At 37.3% G+C, this 24,400-nt stretch overlaps 2 protein-coding genes across 3 annotated transcripts in view; one reads left to right on the top strand and one right to left on the bottom strand.

Annotated features, from left to right (window-relative positions):
- The window catches only part of LOC109390558 (lysine-specific demethylase 4D), a 29,477-nt gene extending 19,966 nt beyond the window's left edge, over positions 1-9,511 (bottom strand). The window contains exons 1-2 of the mRNA XM_019657174.1: positions 9,129-9,511; positions 7,419-7,512 (exon numbers count right to left, since the gene is read on the bottom strand). The gene's annotated coding sequence lies outside the window, so the exon portion shown is untranslated. The remainder of the gene's footprint in view (positions 1-7,418; positions 7,513-9,128) is intronic.
- An 88-nt stretch (positions 9,512-9,599) lies between these two features.
- Positions 9,600-22,770, top strand: CWC15 (CWC15 spliceosome associated protein). Of its 2 annotated transcripts, none has more exons than XM_019657175.1 (7): positions 9,600-9,706; positions 10,977-11,112; positions 13,634-13,749; positions 14,363-14,451; positions 15,848-15,961; positions 19,355-19,473; positions 21,890-22,770. In XM_019657175.1, exons 2-7 carry the CDS (start codon positions 10,985-10,987, stop codon positions 22,017-22,019), a joined length of 696 nt encoding a protein of 231 aa, XP_019512720.1. In that variant the 5' UTR covers positions 9,600-9,706; positions 10,977-10,984; the 3' UTR covers positions 22,020-22,770. The 2 variants fall into 2 exon arrangements, with proteins under 2 accessions (XP_019512720.1, XP_019512722.1); XM_019657177.1 differs by having other exon boundaries at positions 9,635-9,958.
- Positions 22,771-24,400: the final 1,630 nt, after the last annotated feature.

Below are 24,400 nucleotides of genomic sequence, written 5' to 3'. Positions count from 1 at the left end.
CTGTTTGTCCAGCTGATACAAAAAAGGTTAGCAACATCATTTTGACTCTTGATTTAGACTGACGGAACTTTTTTGGTAGTGGAGAATTGTCTGACTTCTATTGTGCACTTTGACGCTTTGTTTCAGGGTCGTATTGGTACACCCATGTTTCATCACCAGTGATAACACGGCCCCAAACATCATCTTGCCTCTCCAAAAGGTCTTGGTAAGCTTCGACTCTCTTTTGCTTTTGTTCATCAGTGAGCTCCTTTGGGACCATTTTTGCACACACCTTTCTCATGCCAAGATTTTCAGTTAAGATTTTCCTGTTTCTCTATTGATGTTACTCGATCTGTTATGCTTCTCACAGTCAGCTGATGATTTGGACGCAAAATTTGACGAATTTTTGCAATGTTTTTGTCAGTTCTGTTCGCTACTGGCCACCCTGGCTTCTCTGCATCAGTGACGCGTTCGCTCTCCTTATAAAAACATTTAATCCATTTGTATACTGCTGTTTTCTTCATGGCATTATCCCCATAAACTTGGACTAAGATGTTCCTGATTTCACTTCCACTCTTACCAAGTTTAACAAGAAATTTATTGTTTATTCATTGCTCTAATTCAAGCTCAGACATTCTCATGATGGCACACAAAAACACTCAACAATAATGAACGCCACTCAGCAAGACACCACCACATGTCGACGTGAACACAGCTGTGAGACACTGATATACCAAGATTATGAAAACTGACTGAGCTGTTTGTACAGTGCTGTCAAGTAAGCACACAGTGGTAAGTTCATGAACTTAACTGTCAGACCTCATATGGTCTTAGGAATTTTAGAATTTTTTGAGTGCTATGTGAATGGATACATTTTTCTATCAATTCTTATTATTTACTAATCTTCTCTTTTCAAACCTTATACCTCTTATTTTCTATTAGTTCTCCTAGCTTGACCACTGATTCTAGAGTTTTCCATGTAATCATATTTTCAGAAAAAAAACACAAAAATTAATCTCTTCTTTTCAAGTGGTCACAGCTCTTATTCTTTTATTTTATTTTTTTATTTTGGAGCCAGGCAGGAATGGAAGCCTTATATAATTAAATATGATCTCCAGTATAATGCTAAATATTGACTGAGTTGGTAGAAATTCTATACTTATTTCATATTTTAAAGAGTGGTTCTAAACTTTAACAGTAAGTTACATCCTATCTCTTATCACCTAATCTGAAATACTTTGAGAATGACAGGGACTCAGGGAAGACAGGCATAAGCCAGGACCCTGCTAATTGATAAAGCAGTTGAAAAGCAATATAGAATATTTGAGCAATGCAATTTAAAAGTTGACCTAATGGGCATATATTGAACTTCATAATACTAAACTGCAGAATATAATTTTTTCAAGTACTATGGAAATGTTACAAAATTGGCCATAAAACTGTGGTCATAAAATAAATTTTAACAAATGTCAAAGGGTTGAAAGCAGGAAGGACATGTTCTCTAATCACAAAACAATAAAGAGAAATTAATACTAAAAAGGTAACTAGAAAGCCCCCAATTCTATAAAAGAATGCATTCTTAAATATACCTTTAATCATAAATAAATAAAAATTAAAATTAGGAAATATTTTAAACTAAATGAGAGTAAATATTCTACATTTCAAATCTTATGGGATGCTGATAAACAGAAAGATTTATAGGCTTAAATCAATAGCTAAGAAAAGAAAGGCTGGCCAATCAAATGAGCTAAGTATCCATCTCAGGAAGTTAGAGAAAAAAATACAGTAAAGAATATAGAAAAAAGAAAATAATAAAAATAAGACTAGAAATCAATGAAATAGAAAACCAATATAAAATAAAGAGGATGAATAAAACCAAAAGTTGGTGTTTGGAAAAAAATCTAATAAAATTGAGAAACCCTGGTGCAAATATGATAAAAAATAGAAGACACAAATAACTAACATCAAGAAAGATAAAGAGGTCAACATCATAGATGCTGCAGACATAAAGAAAAAAGATAGTATAAACAACTTTAATCCAATATATTAAAATTTAGGAGAAATAAATGAATTCTCAGGAAAATGTAAGTACAAAATTGACACAAGAAGAAATAGAATGTGAGCATATCTATAACCATCAAGGAAACTGAAGCAGTAGTCAAAACTTTTTTCACAAAGAAAACTCTATGCCCAGATGGCTACATTAGCAAATTTAATTCCAATCTTAGACCAATTTTCCCAGAAAACAGAAAAAGAATATTTCCCACACATTTTATCATACAAACTTTATGATACAAGTCTCACCAAGCACGCCATGAGAAGGGAATAGGCTAATCTCACTTATGAACATAGATGTAAAAGTTCTAAATAGAACCTGAGTAAACTTATTCCTGAAATATATTCATCACGATGAAGATGGGTTTATTCCAGGAATAAAAGGTGAGGTGATAGTTAAATATATAAATTAATATCATAACACACACTAACAGATTAAAAGAGAATCTTATTAGATGCAAAACAGTGTTTGATAAAATTCACCATCCATTTAGCAAACTAAAAATTGTAGGGATGTTTTTAATTGAATAAAGTGCATCTACCTAAAACCTTCAGTAAATATTATACTTAATAGTGAAAAGTTAAAAGCTTTCCCTTTTAGATCAAGAAAAAGACAAGGATGACTGTGATCACCTCTTTTATTCAACATTGTCCTGAATGTTGTATGCAAGATATGAAGGCAAGAAATAAAAGGGAGGAGAAAGGAAAAAATATTGAAAAGGAAGCAACAAAACTGTCATTATTCATAGGTATGACTGTATATGTGAAAATTCCAAAAGATCTATGAATAAACTATTTTAATTAATATGAGGGTTTAGCAAGGTCTCTGAATTTAAAATAGCAATATATAAAAACAATTACATTTATATGTACCAGCAACAAAGAGGCAATCAAAATTTAAGAAAGATACCATTTACAATAGCATTAAAAATCAGGTATCACCTAGGGTTAAAGCTAAAAAAAAAATGTGCAAGAAGATGATAATATAAATTTAGAGATAATTAAAGACCTAAATAAATGGAAAGGCATAAATTGTTAATAGATTTAAGACTCAATATTGTAGAAATGTTAATTCTTCTTAAATAGATATAGATTCAACATTATCCCAATAAAAATTTCAGAAGTATTTTTGTAGCACATGACATTTTAAATTTTATAATTTAAGTGTAAAGGGCCAAGAATAGCAAATCATTCATAAAAGAGAGACAAGGTAAGAAGAACTGCTTTACCAGATTATAAGACCTCTCCATCACACCATGCACACAAATGCATTCCTGGTGGAACTGTGAAAGGCATAACTATAAAACCTCCAGAAGATAATACTGAAGAATATCAACATAACCTCAGAGGAACAATTTCTTAATCAAGAAATAACATGCATTAAGCAAAAAGGTGAAGACTGACAAATTGAACTACTTTAATATTAAAGATTTTTGTATATTGAAATATACCAAAAGAGAAACCAAGAAGTGGAAAACATAGGTGCAGCATAAATAAGACAGAGAACTGGTGCCCAAAGTCTTACGAACTCATAGAAACCAATAACAAAAAGACAATTCAGTAGAAAAACTTGAACAGACACCTCATAAAAGAAGAAACCCAAATGGACAATAAACATATGAAAGATGATTAGTAATCAAGGAAATGCAAATTGAGAATGAGATATCACTATACACCCACCAGATGGGCTACAATTGAAAAGTTGGACAATATCAAGAGCAGTGAACTTAGCCTGCTGATAAGATATATACACATACATGCACCTCTGCACACTTACAAGAATAGTCATAGTGGTATTATCTGTAATACCCCCATACTGGAAACATAATTACTACAATAAATTACACTGTGTATTTTTACACAATGAAATTCTATATAGTATACCACAGCTACATATAAAGTAGAAGGAAAAAAGCAAAACACAAAAGAACATGTTTCATTTATATAAACATTTTGAAAATTTATATGAAGTTCAAAAATGGGCAAGACTAAACATTATGATTTAGAAGTGAACACATAGGTATTTATTGAAATTTATGTGATGGTTTTATATTTGATTAAATTTTGTCAATGTTCAGTGTTCACTGAAAAGAATATATATTCTCCCGTTTTGGTTGAAGGGTTTTATATACATATAATAAGTATAATATATAAGCATAAATGCATATATAAATGCAATAAGTATATATATATATGCACATAATTCATCAATGTTAAGTTGTAGATCAATCTGAGATTTGTGTTAAAAATAGTTCCTACCATAATTAAGATTTGTCAGTTTTCCCTTTTAATTGTTTTTACCTCATATTTTTCCAGACTATGTAGTTACATAGTTGCATACATGTTCATGATGGTAGTATTTTCCTACTGGATTTTTGTGATGCAATGAGATGCCCCTATTAATGTCCCTGTTAATGCAACTCTATTTAAAAAATATTTTTGATAATATTGCTACATAAAGTTTTTGCTGTTGTTTAGAATTTGCCTGTTATATCTTTTTCTATCCCTTTATTTTCTATACTTTAGTTGTTTAGGTTTAACTTTTTAAAATGTTTGTTTTTGTCATAGTAATTATGGACTGGCCAGATGCTAAGATTAGCTAAGAGATGGTTAAATTATAATATTATCCAGTAAACTAGCCTGGACCATGAGCAAATTTAATTTTGAGGCTCTCTCCAGGAAATCATCTCTCTGGGCTGCAAAGCATCATCGTTTAAAATCAAGATTTCATTGGTAGAAAGCAAGCTACTTTGTTTTTCTATTCTTTTCACTTGTCAAAACAGATTAAAGCACCATCTTCTTGAAAATTGGTCATTTTCAAGTTAAAATTTAACACAGATGCCATTATTTATATGACTTTATTTTTAAATGTGATTTCTGACTTATACCCATTGGGTTTTTTTTCTCCATTTTTTTAGGAAAAGTCTCAAAGAAACATTTTCAAGCAAAATTTTCACATTTTGTGGGCTGGTGACATTGTAAATAAGGGGACTTACTAAAACTGGGGATACTTCAATTAGAAGAAGAGAGAGGTTGGATTAAATTAGAGCTGTGATTGGATTGGGGGTGGGGCTGACTGAATTAGAAATCTGAGGGACATATATGCCTGATAATCACATGGTTTTTCATTTAGAGATTCTTTTCTGAAAAATCATCTTTCTGGGTCTTGGTGTATGTTCAATATGAATTTCAGACTAGCAGAATGTAAATTACCTTTTTCTCCTTTAAAATATAAAAAAGGCAGTACTTTTCACATCAAAATGTGATTTTGCTCCCCCCGTTAAAACTCATTCACTCATTCATTTATTCACTCATTTGGAAAATGTTTATGGGCGCCTGCTGGTGCCAGACATTGTTTTAGATGTGTGGCCTACATCACTGGGCAAAACAAAGACTCCTGCTAGGTAGAGAAAGAAATAATAAACATAACTAAATTTACAGGATCATGGAAAACGATATGTGCTAAAGAAAAAGTAGAGCAGGATAAGTGAGATAAGGAGGGCCGGATGTTATGGGACAAAGACAGAGGAGGGTTGCCAACTATAAACAAGGCTGTCTTAATTGGCTGACCTCCTTTGAACAAATACTTGAATAAGACAGCCAAGAGTGTTCTTGGTGAGGGAACTAGCTAATGCAGGAGCTATGCTCAAACAACACTAAGAAGGCTTGTAGCCTAGAGAGGCATGATCCAAGAGAGGTCAACCAGGTTGAGGAGAGCCTTGTCAGTCACTGTGAGCATCTTTGATTTTTACTGTGAGGGAAATGGAGTCAGTGCCACCCCACTGGGTCCCCTTTGCACCCAATCCAACTGTATTAATTTTTAAAAATTGTTGCCAAGCTGATGCTATAATGTGATAATTGTTAGTTTGCTTTCATTTTCTTAATGGGGTGCTTGAGTCTTTCCTGCTTATTGTCTATTTGGAATTGCTTTTTCTGAATAGCCTGTTTATACTCGTTGCCCAATTTTTTTATTGAGCTGTTCATATTTTTTATATTATGTGTATTAGTAGTAGTATGGTAGTCGTAATCCTGTATCTATTAGACACATTACAGAATTCACCTGGTAATCTGGAATTTATCTTTTTACTATGTTTTTGGCTTTCTGCCATAAAATTATATTTTTATATAGATGAATTTTAAAAGTGACTTCTTTTATAATAGCTCTTGGGTGTTGTGCCTTGATCAAAAGGACTTTTATAAACCCTGGTTTGTATAAGTAGTCTTAAATTTTCTCCCTAGATTTCTACAGTTACTTTTTTTCCTTTTGGGTGTTTAATTCAACTGGACGTAGTGTTTGTGTAGGCTTTGAAGCTGGAATCCCTACATTACATCCTGCTATAAAATAGTCAGTTTTGCTATCATAGTTATATAAAACATCCTTTCTTTTTTTTCACATTGAATTAAAATACAATCTTGTCATATTAAAATGAAGGAGCAATTTTTAAGGTTAATATACACTATACATATCCAAAAGCTGGTAGGAATGAACTGAAAGGGCTGGATTAGTAGATTATGAGAGACAGGAAATATAGTAGGATTCCAGTCACTAAGCAGGCTGGAGGGACTGGGACCCTGGGCACAAGGGAGAGGGTTTGGGTCACCATCTCTAACACATGGCAAGCGAGGGTATGGGCATAGTTGAAGGCAGTTTGGTAGGTCTGCTGGGGAGCAGATGAGGAGTCCTTGTTAAAGAGCTTTTATTTTCCCAAAAAGTTAGACAATCTTCTACTATTGGGAAAGAAGATAAGGAAGGCCAAGAAGGTGGAAGAGGTGTACAGATTTGGGGAAAGAGAGGAATGTGGGAAATCACATTATTGCAGAGTGAGAATATAAACAATTAGGACAATATAAGAAGGCTGGCAGGCAGAATTAAGGGCTCAACTAGATTTTTGTGGCAGTATGTTTAAAATGAGAATTCTTGGGAGGTAATAAATGATTTTTGCCAGTAAGTGTAGCTGAAAGGATGAATTTTAAATTTTTAGTAAACTTACTTTTCATTTCTTTTTCTAATACTTTCAAATCATTTAAGTCATAAGCTTTATAGTTTCATTTTCTTATTAGTACTTTACAATCACTTAAGTAAAAAAATTAATTTCTTTTTCTTATTAATACTTTCGGAGCATTTAAGTTGAAACTTTTAATTTTGTGGGCTGATTATATTGTATGTTGGTGTCAATGAAATTACAAAGGTAATCATTTAACCATGGTTAATGATCAAAAGATTAGGTGGTGGGCCAGTAGTTAAATGAATTAGGGTGATCAGGTCAGAGTTGATAAGGGCAGTTGGAACATAAAAACCAGGGTTATTTTCTATAATTGTGTCACCACTTTGCCATTGTTACTTCATAGTGCATCAATCATTCATTCATTCAACAAATACTTACTCAGCACCTATTATGTGCCAGGCACTGTTCTATATGCAGAGGATACACCAGTGAACAAGAGACACAAGGTTCCTGATTTTCTGGAACTTATGTTCTAATACAGGAAGATAGACAATAATAATAAAAATAATGTTAATAATAGTAATAGCTAACATTTATTTAGCAAGTACTGTTTGCTAAGACAGTTTTAAGCACTTTACAAATATTAATTCACTAGTCCTTTAATAACATTATGAAGTACAGACTAGAATTTTTCCCATTTTATAAATAAGGAAACGGAGGGCACAGAAAGGGAAAAGAACTTGCCTAAGGGTACACAGCGAGGAAAGGGCAGAACTGTAATTTAGAACCAAGCCTGTCAGGCTATAGATTTCTTTCTCTTAATGACTTTGCTATGCTGCCTCTCAGACAATGAACAAAGCAATAAACAAATAATGAACAGAATAAATTCAGGTAGGTTCAGTACTATGAAAAAATAAAACCAGGTGATGTGACGATATTTGTGTGTTGGAGGTGTGGGGATACAAACGTAGATACCAGGGAAAATTTCACGGAGGAGGCGACATTTGGACTGAGACTTGAAGGTTGGTAATATATTTATCTTGGAGCACAAGCAGCAGAGAAAAGCTAGTGTAAAGGAGCCTTTCCTAGTTTATAAAACAGAAATGCCCAGTTGGCTGTGGCTAGAACTTAGTAAGAAAGTGCCTGATTAGAAGTAAAGGCAGGGAGGTAGGAAGGCCAGGCCTGATGGGTCCTCAAGCGATATTAAGAAATTTGATTTTTATTCTAACTATAATACGTTTTTATGCAGGAGAGTATTATGTGATTCATAAATTATGTGATTCATAATTTTAAAAGATCACTCTCGCTGCTATATACAAAACTGAATGTAGGACAAAGGTGGAAGCAGGAAGATCCAATAGGAGGCAGTAACAATCCATGAGGGAAATGATGGTGATTTGGAGTAGGGTATTGGCATTAGAATGAAATGTAGGGTATATTTTGCAAGTTGAATTGGGAAGACTTGCAAAGGAACTGGATGTGAAGAGTGAAGGAAAAGAACTTAAGTAGAAATCTTGGGATTTGGGTGTAAGTAGCTAGTATAATAGTGTCTTTACTGAGATGTGTGAAATTTGGGGAAGAATACCTTTAGTAAGAAAAATCAAGATTTACGTCTTGAACTTTATGGAGAAAAGAGATTTCTACTTTTTTTCATTTAAAAGTTTGAAAGATTTCTGGGAAAATAAGCATTCTACTGTTTACTTTTATGAGCTCTTTACATTTGAAACTAAGTTGAAGGAGCTGAATTTTCATTTGTTTAACAAATAATTTATTGAGGATCTACTATAGCCAAGGACTATGTGATGAGATACCAAAATAAACTAAGCAAACAAGATCCCTGCGCCCAGAGTGTTTTTTGGGGTTGGCGGGGAGGGGAGGGAAAAAGGACAATTAATGATTTTTTTCCTGTTCGTTGTCTTTTTAAAACTTCACCTAACACACGAGTAGCCATTTTATAGTAATTCCATCTCGTGCTCCTGGCAGTTGGGCCCACCGTTCTAAACGCCCAATGTCAATTAATAAATGAATGAATCTCTAATAGTGACATCTCCCCTCCCGCTAGAACTTAGCTTTTAAAGTAAAAATTTTACCAAACAACACGAATACAACCTTTGCTTTGAAGACTAATATTTTTTGCAGGAATGGTACCTTTATAAAGATCGTGGTTGCCCCCGTACATATTTGTTCTTTCTTCATATCCAATTAAATGAAAATACTAGTTTTTCCGAAGCCCAACTCTCTAGGCTTGTTGGGTCTAGCTCAGGAGAAAGGCAGCAGAAGCCGTTGGATTTAAACAGTTTGGTGTAATCCTTTTCTACGCTCTCTCTCGCTAGCCGGGGCCGTGGTGTCGGCTACCCGGGGCTTTCCGTCCACGCAGTACCGGAATGAAGGAGTCTGGGAGGGGGTCGGGGAAGGAAAAGACGGAAGAGACATTAAGTAATTGGTTCTTGAAGGTATAAAATCATGTTTAGGGTCTGCTCTAAGGCACGGATTTCAAACGCCCGCCCCCTGGGCCGTTTCAGCCCGGCCCCTTGCTGTCGTCACGCTGACTTCCACCTCGGTCTCTGCGGATTGGTCGAGGCCTCGCCTCTGAAGTGCGGCTCAAGTGCTCCGGGTTTACTTCCGGGTCTTGGGCTTTGGCCTCTAGCGCAGGGGTTTCTGGGAGCCAAGAGTTGTAATGGTGTCTGAATGATCTTCCAAGGCTGTTGCCTCGGACCTCGGCCAACGTGAGCAGTGGGAAGATCGCAGATTGCTTTCCTTATCCGACTGGGGCGGGAAAGGGCGGTTGGGATCGGCGTCGCCGGCGGAGAACCGAGCGCGGGCGGAGCAGGCCCTGGAGCTGCGGGCAGGTGGCGGAGCCCAGCGCTGGTGGGAGCGTCTCGAGTCCCCGGGGGCCGCGGAGAGCGCATCGCGTAGGCAGCTCTGCAGGCGGCGTTAAGCAGGGTCCGGGCCCCGCATCTACTGCCGAGTAGGGCAAGGTGAAAAGTCAGCGAGTTCCTGGTGACCTCCCGAAGGCGAACTCTCGGGGGGCGAGAGTGACGATTGCGCGGGGGAGGGGGGTGGGAGGCGGCAGCGGCGCCTCCAGCGGCAGGAAACCCCGTTTCTCCTCTGGACACATCCGTTTACCTTTTTTGAAAATCTAGACACATACCAGTTCCCCCAGCTTCCTCCACACACTTGCTTTTCCGACGCTTAACGGGATTTCAGTAGCCACATCGGTTGTGTGGTATTCTTGCGGCTGTTCAAAACCAAAAGGAAAATAACGCGTCCCTGATTGTATCAATTCTTTTGGAGTGAGGTTCCTGTCTTTTGAACATCCCTTAAATTATAACCTACAAAAGATCTGGTTTTATATTACGTTGGTAGCCGTAAGAGAAAGTTGGCCAACAAAAGGTTGTTGGAGAATTCTTCCCATGTAACTAACTGTCTTTGAAGTTTAGCACACTTTTCTCCAGGACACTCAGTAATTGTGATTAAGATATCTTTTTTTGTGATTTTTTAAAAATATTATTTTTGTTTTTGTAGTTACTAGCCTATTTTCTGTTGGGTGAGGTTTAGATAAAATGTGAACTTTGGGGAGTCTGGTGGAGTAAGGTTGAGTTGAGAATTTTTAAAACTTAGTTATGGCAATATTGTATTTTACAAGAGTTTTGCCATGTTAAATCTCATAATAATTCTATGACGAATATTCCCATTCCACAGATGACAGAAACTTAAGCTTGGCGACTTGCCCAAGGCCACAGAACCAGAAGGAGAACAGGAACACAAATTCAGATCTTCATGACAAAAATTTTTTGTATGAGATAGGAGCTGCCTAAGGAACCATATTTCTTGTACCCTGTCTCATTTTTTTTTTCCCTTAGAACTTTTGTTTGAGGTTATTTAAGTTTTGGGGAATGAGTTATGAAAATTATTTCACAAGAATGGGTATTGATTAATACTTTATAAAATGAGAGTGTCATATGGAAAATAATTTGATATTATTTTTCTTCAAAGCGTAAAAGATGACAACAGCAGCTAGGCCAACTTTTGAACCCGCAAGAGGTGGAAGAGGAAAAGGAGAAGGTGATTTGAGCCAACTCTCAAAGCAATATTCAAGTAGAGACCTACCTTCTCACACAAAGATAAAATATAGGNCGCTTAATTCACAGTCTTAGGTTCTTAAATATCATTGTCCTCCTTTGTTTGCTAAAACCCTGACAAATCTCCAGTAGTGAGGAGCATGATTTTGTGTATTTGGGTTCAAGTTCTCACCCTAGCACATTCTAACACGGTGGCCTTCAGCAAGATCACAGACCATGGGGACAGGGCCCAGGTTTCCTCAGCTGTCACCAGGCGTGGATGGCAGCTTGCTCTCAGGATGATGTGAGAAGGCAATAAAACGCAAAGTTCTTTACAAATCTTTAGTATTTGGTGCAATAATATCTTCTTTGTTACCTTTTTTGTCCAGCACTTAATTCCATGGCAGATGCTTTGAGAAGGGCAGGAGACCATCTAGCCCACTGCCCTCAATAGAGCTAAGTGTGAACTCAGAAGGGAACATTGAGGTTGCTAGCCCACCCCGCCCCCAGTGCCTGCTATTACTACAAAGCACATTTCCTCTCCTGGGGTTTCTTGCTCTGAAAATGAGAGAAATGCATGTGTCCTGCAAAGCCAGGGCATCATTTCAACTCCCCTTTCACCTACTTTAGCCCTTAAAGGAAGGAAGGAGCTGTCAGTTTCCCATTGCTAAAGCATGAAGGGAGATGAATAACAACCATAGTTCATGTGGAGATAATGTTCCGTGAAAAATACCCATCCGTTCTAATTCTCTCAGTTCAGAGATATGGGGCCTGAGAGTTGGTAGAATTGATATGATTATGAGTCATTCATTTGGATACAGAAATAATTTGACCGCCCCAGAATCCCATCTCTTTCTTCACTTGAATTCTCCATTAAACTCAATTTGCTTTTCTCAATTAGGCCAAATTTTTAGCAGTGACTTAATCTAGTCCTGAAATTTAAGCCCACAGCACAATCATATCTTAATTTAGAGGGGTCAGTGCCTGGGCTTATCATTCAAATTAATGTAGTAGAAAGAGCACCGTCTTAGATATTGTCTCTGCTACTTCCTGGCTGGGTGACCCTGAGAAATGCACTGCTGCTGTGCTATCATTTAGAACAACAGGCTGATGATGAGGCCATGGTTGAATGCCTTGGGTGGCAGGGATTGCCTAAAGTTTTCTCCCTTCACTCTTCCTTTCCTTTACATTAGCTGTAAGTGCAAATTCAGTGCTTGTTTGGAGATTATCTCCCCTTACACCATTTCCAGGCACCTGTCTTAATTCAGTTTCTTCATTTTCTAAGGAGAAATTTAACCCTGCCCTCTCCAAGTAATTAGATTTGTGCAGATTTGTGCATCTCACCTGTCTCCATGCTTCCCCTGCTAGTTACTCTCCAACCCTATTTTTCCTTTGCCTGATTTCCTTCCACCCTTAATTTTTTCCTTTTGGCAATATATATTTTTATAAGCACAACTTTCTAAAACAAAACAAAACAAAAAACAAATTATAAATACATTTCAGAAATTATAGGATGCCTTGAATGGTTTCCTAACAGTTTCTTGTACATACATTTAATGTTTTTAAGTAGATTATAGCCAAAATAAGAGGTTTCTATGTACTAAATGTCCATGTGTCCCAAAAAGTCATTCATTGAAGTCCTAATGCTCAATGTGATAGTATTAGGAAGTGGGGGACTTTGGCAGGGAATTAGGGTGAAGCCCTTATGAATGAGATTAGTGCTGTTAAAACAAGAGACATGAGAGAGATGATCTCTCACTCATGTGAGGACACAGCAAGAAGGTGGCCATTTGCACACCAGGAAGAGAGCTCTTACCAGACGCCAAATCTGCCAGGAGGTTAATGTTGGACTTTCCAGCTTCAGAACTGTGAGAGATACATGTCTGTTGGTTAAGCCCCCTGGTCAAAAGAGCGGACTAAGAAGGTAATTTTTTTTTCACTTCTTTAATGTCTTTCATGTCAGTTCGTGTGCTAAGACAGAATTAGACATGCAAGAGATTTATTGGGGGAACCCCTGTGAAGAATAAAGGGGTGAGGGAGCAGGAGTAGGCAGCTGGGGCTGTCAGTCCCTGACATAGGTCTGATACCTGTGAAAGGAGAGATGGGAGGAAGGGCCACTGGGCAAGAGGAGCCTCCAACTGCAGCGGGATCTGAGAAAGTCCCAGCCAGGCCAGTGGGGAGCCCAGAGCCAAGATTTCCCTCTGGAAGAGCCTGCTTTGGACTGGGAAGGCCAGGCTGTAGCACTCCTGCCATGCATAGTCACTGACTAGGAACAACTGGGGGAGCATGGCCTCACCATGAAGGCGTGGGGAGATCTAAATGTGAAGCAGCTGGAGGCTGTGCCCCAATCACACTCGTTGCAGCAGGTTCTCTTGAAGGGAGATCTGAACAGGACAGCTCAGTGGCTGCCACACCACCAGTGCCTCCCTGGCCAGAGACAAGGTACTCAGTATACTCTGTCTCTTCAAGCAGTGCATGTGTTTGACATCTTTCAGTTCCTCCTTATCATCAAAACTTAGCTGATTGCATGCTGTTCCCTTAAGATTCTTTTTTTTTTCTTTTTAAAATTTATTTTTCAATTACAGTTGACANTAGGCAGACCACTCAGGATGCCCCTGAAGAGGTTCGGAACCGTGACTTCAGGCGAGAGTTGGAAGAGAGAGAGAGAGTTGCTGCAAGAGAAAAAAATAGAGATCGTCCAACCCGAGGTACAAACACTACCCCAGACATTTGTCTCATAAGATTATGTTGACAGTAGTTTTTTTTCACATGGTAATTGGAATGGATTACGTCTTTTGTTTTCTTTTAAATATTGGTATGAGCTGCAAAACTTTCTTAAATGATTAGAGATGATGAGGTTAATATCAGTTCCACTATTTTATGTTTCCATATTAGAAGGAAAAGGGTGATTGGGGCTATTTAGCAGCCGTTGTTTCAGCTCAGATCAAGGAGTTATTGATTATTTACAAGAGCCACACTTTTTGAGGCCCCATGATTTCGGTTTATGAAGTTTTCCCATTTTTGTCACTGGCTATAGGAAGGCATCTAGGGACATCAGTTATAATGTCTTTTATATTTCCAGCATATGTAAACTATTCTCTAAATTCTCCTGAGAGAGGTTGCAGTTCTCATATTAAAATCAATACCTTCATTAATTCTGTCAACAAATATTTACCAACGGTTTATTTGCCAGGCACCATGGTTAAGATCCAGGCTGTCATGATGGTTATAGTCTAAGCTCTTTGTGCCTACAGGTTCCTGAAATGTTATAAGAAGTGCAGTATTCGTTTCGGTAAGCTAAGTGATGTTTGTTTTTCCCAGAACATACAACCTCTTCTTCGGTGTCAAAGAAGCCTCGGTTAGACCAGATTCCTGCTGCCAACCTCGACGCAGATGATCCTCTAACGGATGTATGTTTGTTAACTCCTTTCATCTCCATATAGTAATTTATTTATATCATGTTTTCAGAAATACTATTTTATTTTGGATTTCATTGCCCTGTATTTATTTTTACTTACTGTTATTCAAATGTAGCCCTGACTTCAATGCTAAACTTTATAATTGATTTTATAACAAACAGTGTTATTATGTGGTTAATCAAACTTCAAGAACAAGTTTGATCTCTGGAGAGCCAAATAAGGAAGTGATCTATTAAAGAATATGCTTCTCTAAGAAATAGTTCTCTATATTAAACCATAGAGATTGGGCTACCATGTTGTAGACCTCCAGAGGGTCTTCAGACTGAGGTCTCTATGAGTAGCACCTCCTAGATTTGAACCCAATACCAGTAATGCCCCTCCACATGTGCAGTGCACTTAATGGTTCTCTCTGTACTTAGGAAGGGAAATGATGTAAGTGGAACATTTTTAAGGATTAGCACTTCAATTGACATTAAAATTTAGTGAGTGGGACCCATAGTCTATAATTAATTTGCAGTTTTCTACATACAGTGAGAAAAATCTGAGTGACCTTTCATGAATAGCATCTAATTAAGCACATACGGGGGTGCCAAAAAGTATACACATGACTTGTATTCATCTTTTGTTATTGGTATTAATTGAGTATTACAATTTTAATACAGTTTTTTCCTTTCTTAAAATGTGTATACTTTTTTTTGGCACTCTTTGTATATCAGCAATTAATTCTAGAGTTGACAGATTGAATCAAATAATTCACTAATAATTAAATACAGGGAACTCAATTTTAAGTGACACTTAAATGAAATTAGTTTGAAATTGGTTTCATTTGAAATTATTTATTTGAAATTAGCTTTTTTCTGAGAATTTAGCACCCTTATTGTACTTTTGATTATCCTTACTTCCTACCTTAAAGTTGTTTCAAGCTATATAAAATTATTTTTGATTCCCAGAGTAATACATGTGTACTGTGTATCAGTGTAAAGTGTTCCTTTTCTGGTTTTAGAAATATTTTCATATGTAAATTCCCTTTGAACCATTTAAATTTGAAAAGTACTTTATTTATTATATAATCGGGTTGTTGGAAAAGTCATGACACATTTTTGCAACGAAAAACAGAAAAAAAATACATCATGACTTTTTCGACAGCCCAATATTTGCTGTTGTCTCTAAAACACATCAGGGGTTGACATTTTAGTATGCATAAGCTTTTATGCGGGGTTTTAATTTTTGGTTGGTTGTTGATTATAATCATATTTAGGTGCATTTATTTTTCCTACTAGGAAAATTAATCCTGCCCCTAAGATTTGATAAGTGCAATTTTTTTTGGAAAAAATAAATAATGTACATTTTCTCTCCAATCTCCTGGGCCATCACCGTTGTTTTTTAGGAGGAAGATGAAGATGAAGATTTTGAAGAGGAGAGTGATGATGATGATACTGCAGCTCTTCTTGCAGAACTGGAAAAAATTAAAAAAGAAAGAGCTGAAGAGCAGGCCAGGAAGGTAAAATCAAACTTAAAGTGCTAAATATTTACATCTGCTTGCATACATTAAAGTAGAAATATTTTTCAATTCAAGTTATATATTAGAAATTATTCTTGCCATGTCTAGATATTACAGCATCTGTAGATCTATAAATGTGATAATTTTTGTGACATCTTAAGTCTCTTGGTTATGTTAAAAATTCTTTCCAAATAGTTCAGACTGCTTAATAATACTCATCAAACTGCTCTTCATTCACTTGTTTGATCATTTGTTTCACAGACATTTAGTCTATTAAGTGTCAGAAGAATCAAAGATGATTAAGATATAGTTGTGGCCTACAAAGAACCCATGGATGTCACGAGGCCATCCTCATCTCTCCTTGTCTCCTGCCTCAGCCTTCTTTCCAGGACCTTGTTGAGGCAGTCTTTCAATAGATTCATATAGCCTACGGCAGTTTACCTGAGTCTCCACAGTCTGTCAACTCACACAATGGAAGAAAAGAATGTCTAATGCAAAGATAGTTATAAGGATTTAATAGGATCCATAGTACATACCTTCAACCTTTAAAGTAATAAAAATGAGAGATGAAACTGAGGAAGCAAGAGCAATTCAGAGCGTTAGAGGTTTTAAATCAATACTAAAGGAATTTGGACTATGTTCTAAACGATATGAAGAGCTAGTCAGTTTTAGCAGGAGATCGGCAAGATTAAAGATGCATTTTAGAAAGATTACTCTGGCAGAAGTATGGAGGGTAGATTGGAAAGAACTGATTTAGGAGGCTGTTCTAATAACTCTCACATGCAGTTATGAGAATCATGCATAATACAAGTTGGAATTGAGAGAAGTAAACAGGTGCCGCTGGAGTCATTGAGGAGGTAGAATTGACCAGAGAAAGTGACTGATTAGACGTGGCAGCAAAGATGACTCCTACCCCACCCCCAGTTTCTGGGTAGATGTCGGTACCATATATTAATTTAATACAGGGAATGCAGGAGGAAGGGCATGTTTAGGCGGAGAGAAAAGAGATGATTTCTGTTTGGAACATGTTGAATTTGATACACGGAGACATTCAAATAGAACTATCTGCCTCCACTTTTCAACCAGACCAGAGCAGCTTTTTTGTGACTTCTGTGTAAGATTTCACTTGAGTGAAGAATTTTTCTGTTTAAAAAAAGAGGAAGAAGACTTGGGGGAAAAGACCGACCTAGGTTAATGCTTAGGATCTAGGGAGGTCGAGTTCATGTTGTTCAGGAGGGTCAGAGAAGAATTCAGAAAAGAGGTCAAATTTGGGATAGGCTTTGAAGACTGCTAGAATTCAGATAGGAAAAAGAAAAATATTTTAAAACACAATTCTCATCAAAGGTTGGCATAGGGTAGAATAACTTCTTTAACAGCTTATAATTTTTATATCTGTAGAAATCAAAGAATTACAAGAACATTCCTAACATCATTGCACACCACTAGAGGGCAGTTGTTCTATTCCCTTGTCTAACTGCTTTGAATACATAAAGAGATGGACAATTTAAATATCAGGTTGTCGGAAAAGTCATGACGTTATTTTTTCTCTGTCTTTCATTGCAAAAATGCGTCGTGACTTTTCCGACAACCCAATAGATTGGTTAACCCTTAGGGAAGATTAGCATTTTAGATAGGAAATCTAATATTAAGTTATAATTTGTAATTTTGTGAGTTTCGTCTAATCTCTGTACAAAAATGTGTTGGTGTTTCTTGGGGTTGAATGACAATTTTATTTCTTTTGTCCCTCTTTCCCCTGGCATTCTAGTGGCTGATTTTTGAAATGCCCGAAAATAATATTTTCAAACCAGTCAGCCTATGTCAGGAGCTGGGAAACTTTCTGTAAAGGGAGAGATAGTAAATATTTTAGGCTTGTGGGGCCACAGAGACTCTGTCACAACTCTTCAACTCTGCTTGTTGTAGCACAGGCAGCCATGGACAATGCATAAATGAATGAACGTGATAATGTTCCAGTACAATTTTATTTACAAAAATGGAGTGGTTTGGATTTGACCTGCAGGCTGCTCAACCTTTAGCCTGTGTTCATGAAGCATAATGTGCCTGATAACTCAAATATGAAAAGAGTTGATATCATTTTTCCAGAGCTGTGTGTGGCAACCAACCAGTAACTCTAAAGGAAATAATATTCTAAACACAGTGTGGCCCGGACCTTATTACATCACATACATTATCATTATAAGTTTGAATACATTGTATACTTGAACTTCTAGTTTTCTAACATCTCAGAAAAATGTCTTTTAACTTACAGCATCAATATAATTTGTTAAAAATAGTTTTTAGAAAGCTATCTGTTCTTAATCTATGGTGGATATTCCTAGCTTTAAAGTCTGAGCAGTGACTTAAAAGAATATTCCCCTTCCCCTGAGAATTGTATCTTCTCACTTCCCAGTTATTTGGCTTCAAAAAAATAAAATCCATTGTTTACATTTGGATATTAGAGTGGAGTATCATCAACCTGTATAGAAAATCAGGTTATTTTTCCAAGTGGTTTAACAGGTTTATTTTAAATGGACTCCCAGTCTCTTTTTCCTTGATCTATTAAATCATCAATTTTGGTTATCTCCAAGATACAGCAAAGTGGGATTTATCTTGGTATAAGATAGCATGGAATTGGGTAGATCTAGAAGTTATGGTTAAGGATTTTTGATATTTTATATTCGTAATTCTAAGAGTGAAACTGAGGGCAGATTTGAGTTTAAAGAGGTTAATATTAAAATGAAAGTGAAGAAAGACAAGCTTGTGAATGATAAGGTATGAGAGGTCTAGAAACAGGAAGTCAGTAATAATAAATCATAAGAACAAAATTTATAAACCTCAGGTAAATTAGTAGAAATACATGTTAACTGAGTACATGCACACTGACACATTTTGATAGTTTGTCTTATTTTAGGTAGGAAATACTTCTTGGTTAATAATAACTTGTCACCAATCCTAGAGATACAAGTTTACATTGTTAGTAATTCAAAATAATATGATTTTTAATCACAGTTTTGTATAGCCCTTCTTTAAAAATTGAGGTAATTGCTTTATTAAACGTCTTTGATGTTTAATATTTCTTAAATTATTACAATATGTTTTTTGGTTTACTCTCAAAATAAGCAGTTAATTTTGTATGTACTTCAAGAAAGAAAATAGATTTAAATATGCATCTTAAGAATTACAGAGCTAGAAAAGACTAATTTATGTGTAGATGACAATCCATGAAATATTTATAATAAAAGTGCCAAATTTCTTTTCATAAGTGAGACTTTTCTGGTATGTCTTGAAAACAAACAAAAAACAGCACTACCTTGGGGTTTACCCCTACGAGCTGTAGGAGAAGACTGACCCTGGAGTTAATGTAAGTAAATATGAATCTTCCCCTGTCATTGACAGGAGCAAGAACAAAAAGCTGAAGAAGAAAGGATTCGTATGGAAAACATTCTGAGTGGAAATCCTCTCCTTAATCTCACTGGCCCTTCCCAGCCTCAGACCAACTTCAAAGTTAAAAGAAGGTACAATACAGTAATGGGCTGGAAATATATACACAGATTNTCTAAATGTGGATATTTAAAGATGTGTAGGACACAGTGCTAGTTTGACATAGCTGTCTACCTGTCTGGGGTCAGACAGAGGTGTGCTGGAATTACAGCTGTACCACTTACTTGACTTTGGTCGGGTCATTTCATCTCCCTGAACCTCAGTTTGCTGATTTGCAAAATGGGTACAAAGAACCCATTTTGTAAGACTAAGACAAAACGTGTGTAAAGCTCTTTCCATAATGCCTGGTACATAGTAAACGATCAATAAACTTTAGTTCTCTCCTGCCCCATCCCACCTTCTCCCACTCCACATATCAACAAGCCTACTGCCTGTTTTCTTCACTGCTACGTTTCCAGTGCCTGGAGGGGTGCACGCTGACACAGGAGGCGGAGGGTAGGGAGCCCGGCTGTCAAAAGGCAAAGCTGCATTTTAGGAGAAGTAAATGAACGTGTTCAGAGAACAAGAAAAAACAAGAATGGGGAATGGAAACTGTTGAAGGAACCCCACATTTACAACAGAGAAGAGAAGATTCAGGGTTTGGCTAGGAGGCGTTGGAGGCCTGTATTCATCTGTGGAGGAGGCTGTTGTGTGGACGGGAATGAGCCTTGATGGGCCTGGTCCCAGACAGATTTCAGCGCGGTGGGAGGAAGCATTTTCTGCGGACAGCTATCAAGGTGCAGAGAGGCGCCCTCTGGCGGTGGTGGGGGGTGAGAGTGGAGGCTGAATGTTTGCAAGTGAGGTCCGGATTGATCGGGCTCAAGTGCTGCGTGGTGGGGAGGGGGAGAGACGACCCCCACTACCCACTTTGAACCCTGAAGGCTCTGATCCTGCGAATTCTGCTGTTTTAGAAACAGCCTTCTAAGGAACTCAACGGTCGTTACTTGTGGACACTCTAAACCTCACGGAATTTTCCCACTTCTTAAATAATTATGCAAATTCTGTGTTCAAGATAATAACCACCATTTCACTCAGCGCCTATGCTGGTCAGCTTGTAGTTTCTCAAATGTTCCAGCACTATCCTAGCTTCTTGCCCTCACTCATACTGCTCCTTCTCCCTCAGCTGCCATCTCCCTGCTTCCAAACTGTCTTTCCAAATTATGCCCATCTCATGGGTATAACTCTCTCCCACACTAGATTAGGAGCTTCTGGCCTTTCTTAGAGGCTTTGCGTTACTTATTCTCACTTCCTTCCACCTGCAAAAAAATGGGTGCTCGATATTTGATCTTGACTTGCTTGAATAGGGTAANGTGCATGCACATAATTTGCTTTCCTCAGTCTATTCCAAATTGCCACACTGCATGAAGCTTTCACCATCCCAGTTACTTCTGCATAATCCAAGAAGTGGCATGCAGTCATGACTGCATTCACCGCTCCCTAAGAAAGCACACTGAGAAGGGACTGCCCAGGTCCCAGGACAAATGACAAGGGTGTCCTTGGCAAGGCTGGAAACCAAACTCAGCCCTCTGCCTTTCCCTCCTGTGATTCAAACAACTGTGGTATTTATAGCATACTTTCAGAACACCGAGGATAAGGTGCCCTACCATGTTAGGAAACAGTATAGGTTCTGAATGTATTTTTAACCCACACTGAAGCATTCTTCAAGCTGATTTATGGGTAAATCCCAGAGTAGCTTGGCCAGAGATAAGCTAATTAAATCTTGTATGGGAATTCTAGATTCACAGAGGAGCCCAAAGGTCTTGCGATATCTATGTTTCTGATCTTGGGAGAATGTTCTAATGTCAGAGGAAAAGATGTATTGCTGCTGCATTAAGGTATCTAAGAAGTGCAGCTCTTGAATTTAGTGATTCTGTGACTATGTGGATTGATTTTTTTATATCCACAAATGTATTTTTATATAATGTTATAGTTCATTTAAAAGTGTTGTAAAAGTTATTTTCTAGTAAGTTTGGATTGCTTGGGTGATAAAATCCCTCCTCTCTGTCCCGGGGTTGACTTTGTGGCCCCCCTTGGGCAGGGAAAGTCAGGGTTTCTCTGACCGTTTCTCCAGGAGAGCAACCATCTACATGTGGTTCCCCTTCCTGTTTGGTGGCCCACTGTGAACACAAGGTCAACGTCCATCAGATGACAGGCTTCAATCCTTCAGACTTTCCTTCATTTCCCAAACAGAATACACATTGTCCCTAATGAGAATTTTTTGTATTGTTTTGAATTTAATGGATTCTTTTATTGATGCATTATTTATTCTTTCTTTTTAATAATTATTGTGTAAAAGTCTCATCATATGTCAGTTGGTATATACTGTTAACCACTGACCTTATTTACATTGCTTTGCCTCACTTTGCCTCTGTTTTAAAATTTTTTAATAGGTATATTTAATTTCACATAAAATAAATGTAATTATATCTCATATATTATGTGTGCTTTNAGGTGGGATGATGATGTCGTTTTCAAGAACTGTGCAAAAGGTGTAGATGATCAGAAGAAAGACAAAAGATTTGTAAATGATACACTGCGATCTGAATTTCACAAAAAGTTTATGGAGAAATATATTAAGTAGTACAGTTTTATGTGCTTAAATTAAAGACTAAAATGTGAATGATCATTTTGACTTCATTTTGGTTAGTTTGGTCACCCCCCTACCTCCTACTCAAATTGTATATAGTCTCCCCTAATTTTAAGTTCCAAAATTTCTTTTCTTTTATTGATACCTTATTTGACAAGGACTTGGGGATTGGTTTAACCCAGTTTCTCGTCCCTGTTTCCAGTCATATTTTTTTTTAATATGTGAAAGGAAATCTTCATGTAATAGATATTTTTAATAATCTAAATAACCAAATTTGTGTCCCCAACTTTTTGTCAAAATGTGTGCAGCTTATAAAACTGTATATTTTCTTTTGTGTATTGTATTTCTTTGTGCATCAGCTTTTTCTCCCCTTTTCTCTAACATTGATTTAAGGTCAGTTAATTCATGATACCTTCTGTGTTTTTTTTGAGTATGATGAAAGATGAAAGGGGTTCCATTTTGGACCACACGTTTATAGAAGAGTGTCATCAATGAGGAAGTGCCCCGATTGTGTCTGAGGGAGCACGGGGTGGCTCTTACTTCGGCAGGTGCTCCTTTTCTTTTGCTCCAAGACAAGAGCTCCTAAAACGTGCCTAGGAAGCATGTGGCACTCATCGGTGTTCTCCTGGACACAACTGCCATGTTTCTCTTGAGTGAGATAGTTTGCACATTGACACATTAGATGCAAAGCCTAGGAACGTTTAACATCAAGCAATACATGAAATAAAACCTTTTGGAAATAGGATTTTGCTTGTCTGTTTATCTTGGAGTATATGTATGTGGGAAGCTGAGAAATGAGTTTTCCTAAAACTGGGCTGTGATGTTAAGGGTATCACTTTGACAGAAAGTTTGGGACCAAAAATTGAGCCTTCCACAGATAGGATCCTTTAATTTTCTTCATAGCAACACTTACATAGGAAGTGCTGGGTTATTCACAGTTAAGGAGAATGAAATTCAGGCTGGATCAAGGTTAATATATGATGGGACATGTATGAGTGCCTCAAAACCATATGAAAATGTGCTTATAGATGGGAGTGGCATTACATTTCCAGAACTGGTTCTTGGGCTTATGGGTAAGTTTTGAGGGAAAGAAGTGGCAGCACTTCACTGTATAAACGCTTTAACATCTGGAAGGCATGTAACTCCCACCCAGGGGTCTGACTGAGGTGCACCATTACTCCAGGATCAAATTCCTATTTGAGCCTGACAGGCTCAGGAAGAATCAGAGTAAGGCTAATTTCAGTGATTTCTTTCTCCCTTTCCCTAATATTTTCCAATGTAAAACAACATTGGACAACTGGTCAGAGATTCAGGGTACACATAATTGTTCGTTTCAGCTGTCAGATTTGCGGAGCAGGTAACAACAGCCTTCTTAGCTAAAATGCCTTGCTTCCTCATTGCCAGACATCTTGCGTTGACCTGACTGAGGAATCTAATCCCTACGCTGAGTGAGAGCCCGGGCTTTGAAGCCAGAAGGGCCTGAATGTGACGACCAGCTCTGTCACTACTAACGCAACTGAATACTCACCAAGTGTGCTTGTACTGCAGCCATTTAATTGACACCACTCCCTGTAACTTATTCTTTTCTCTGTTTCAGAGAGAAGGAAACCGAAGTTTGTAAGAGAACTTTAAAAAACAAGCAAAATCATATTTTAAGGGGATAGGGCTGGATTCAAATAAGGAGCTGTATCTCAAGCCCCTCTAACTAGTGTGCTTGACTGCCTCTTCCTGTTAATTAGCCCATCTGACTTTCTCACCTATGAAATAACAATAGTAATGAGACAATTGCAAGGGAGTTTGGTGGGAATTAATATAAGGTCTGGCAGGCACATAGTAGGGGTTTCACACATGTTCTCTCTCCCTGCTTCCACCAGCATAGAGCAGGGCTGGGCCTGGCTGAAAGTGTGAAAGCCTGTTTTGTTCTATCATAAAGGTCTGGTTTTGAAGAGTTTCCCTCGCCCCTCAGACCTTGGGTTGGGCTATAGGTGTGTATGGCCAGACAGAGATGCTTTTGCTTGGTCGCTAGGAATAGAAACCCAGTAACAAACTCAAGTTTGAAATAGAGGTTCATCTTAATATTTTAAAGGCACCTCCTGTATACTTGACTAATGTCACCCCAATAAATTTAATAAAAATAAACCACACACAAGGGAAGATACAATAAATGTTACATCCGGATTTAATGGAATGAAAACAAAAACGAAATCAATGAAAAAAAAACATTTGTCACATGCATATGCCATGATACGTATGACACACACCTGACATCTGTGTTCTCATATCTAACATGAGAAGGTTAGAATCTTTTAAAAAGACAAGAAAGCAAATAAAGAGGGTAAAGAAACTAAGTGTACATGCAAGTAGCTTGTGAGACT

This window comes from Hipposideros armiger, unplaced genomic scaffold (genome assembly GCF_001890085.2).
Source record: "Hipposideros armiger isolate ML-2016 unplaced genomic scaffold, ASM189008v1 scaffold_274, whole genome shotgun sequence".
NCBI lineage: Eukaryota > Metazoa > Chordata > Mammalia > Chiroptera > Hipposideridae > Hipposideros > Hipposideros armiger.
This window is presented reverse-complemented; position numbering and strand designations above follow the sequence as displayed.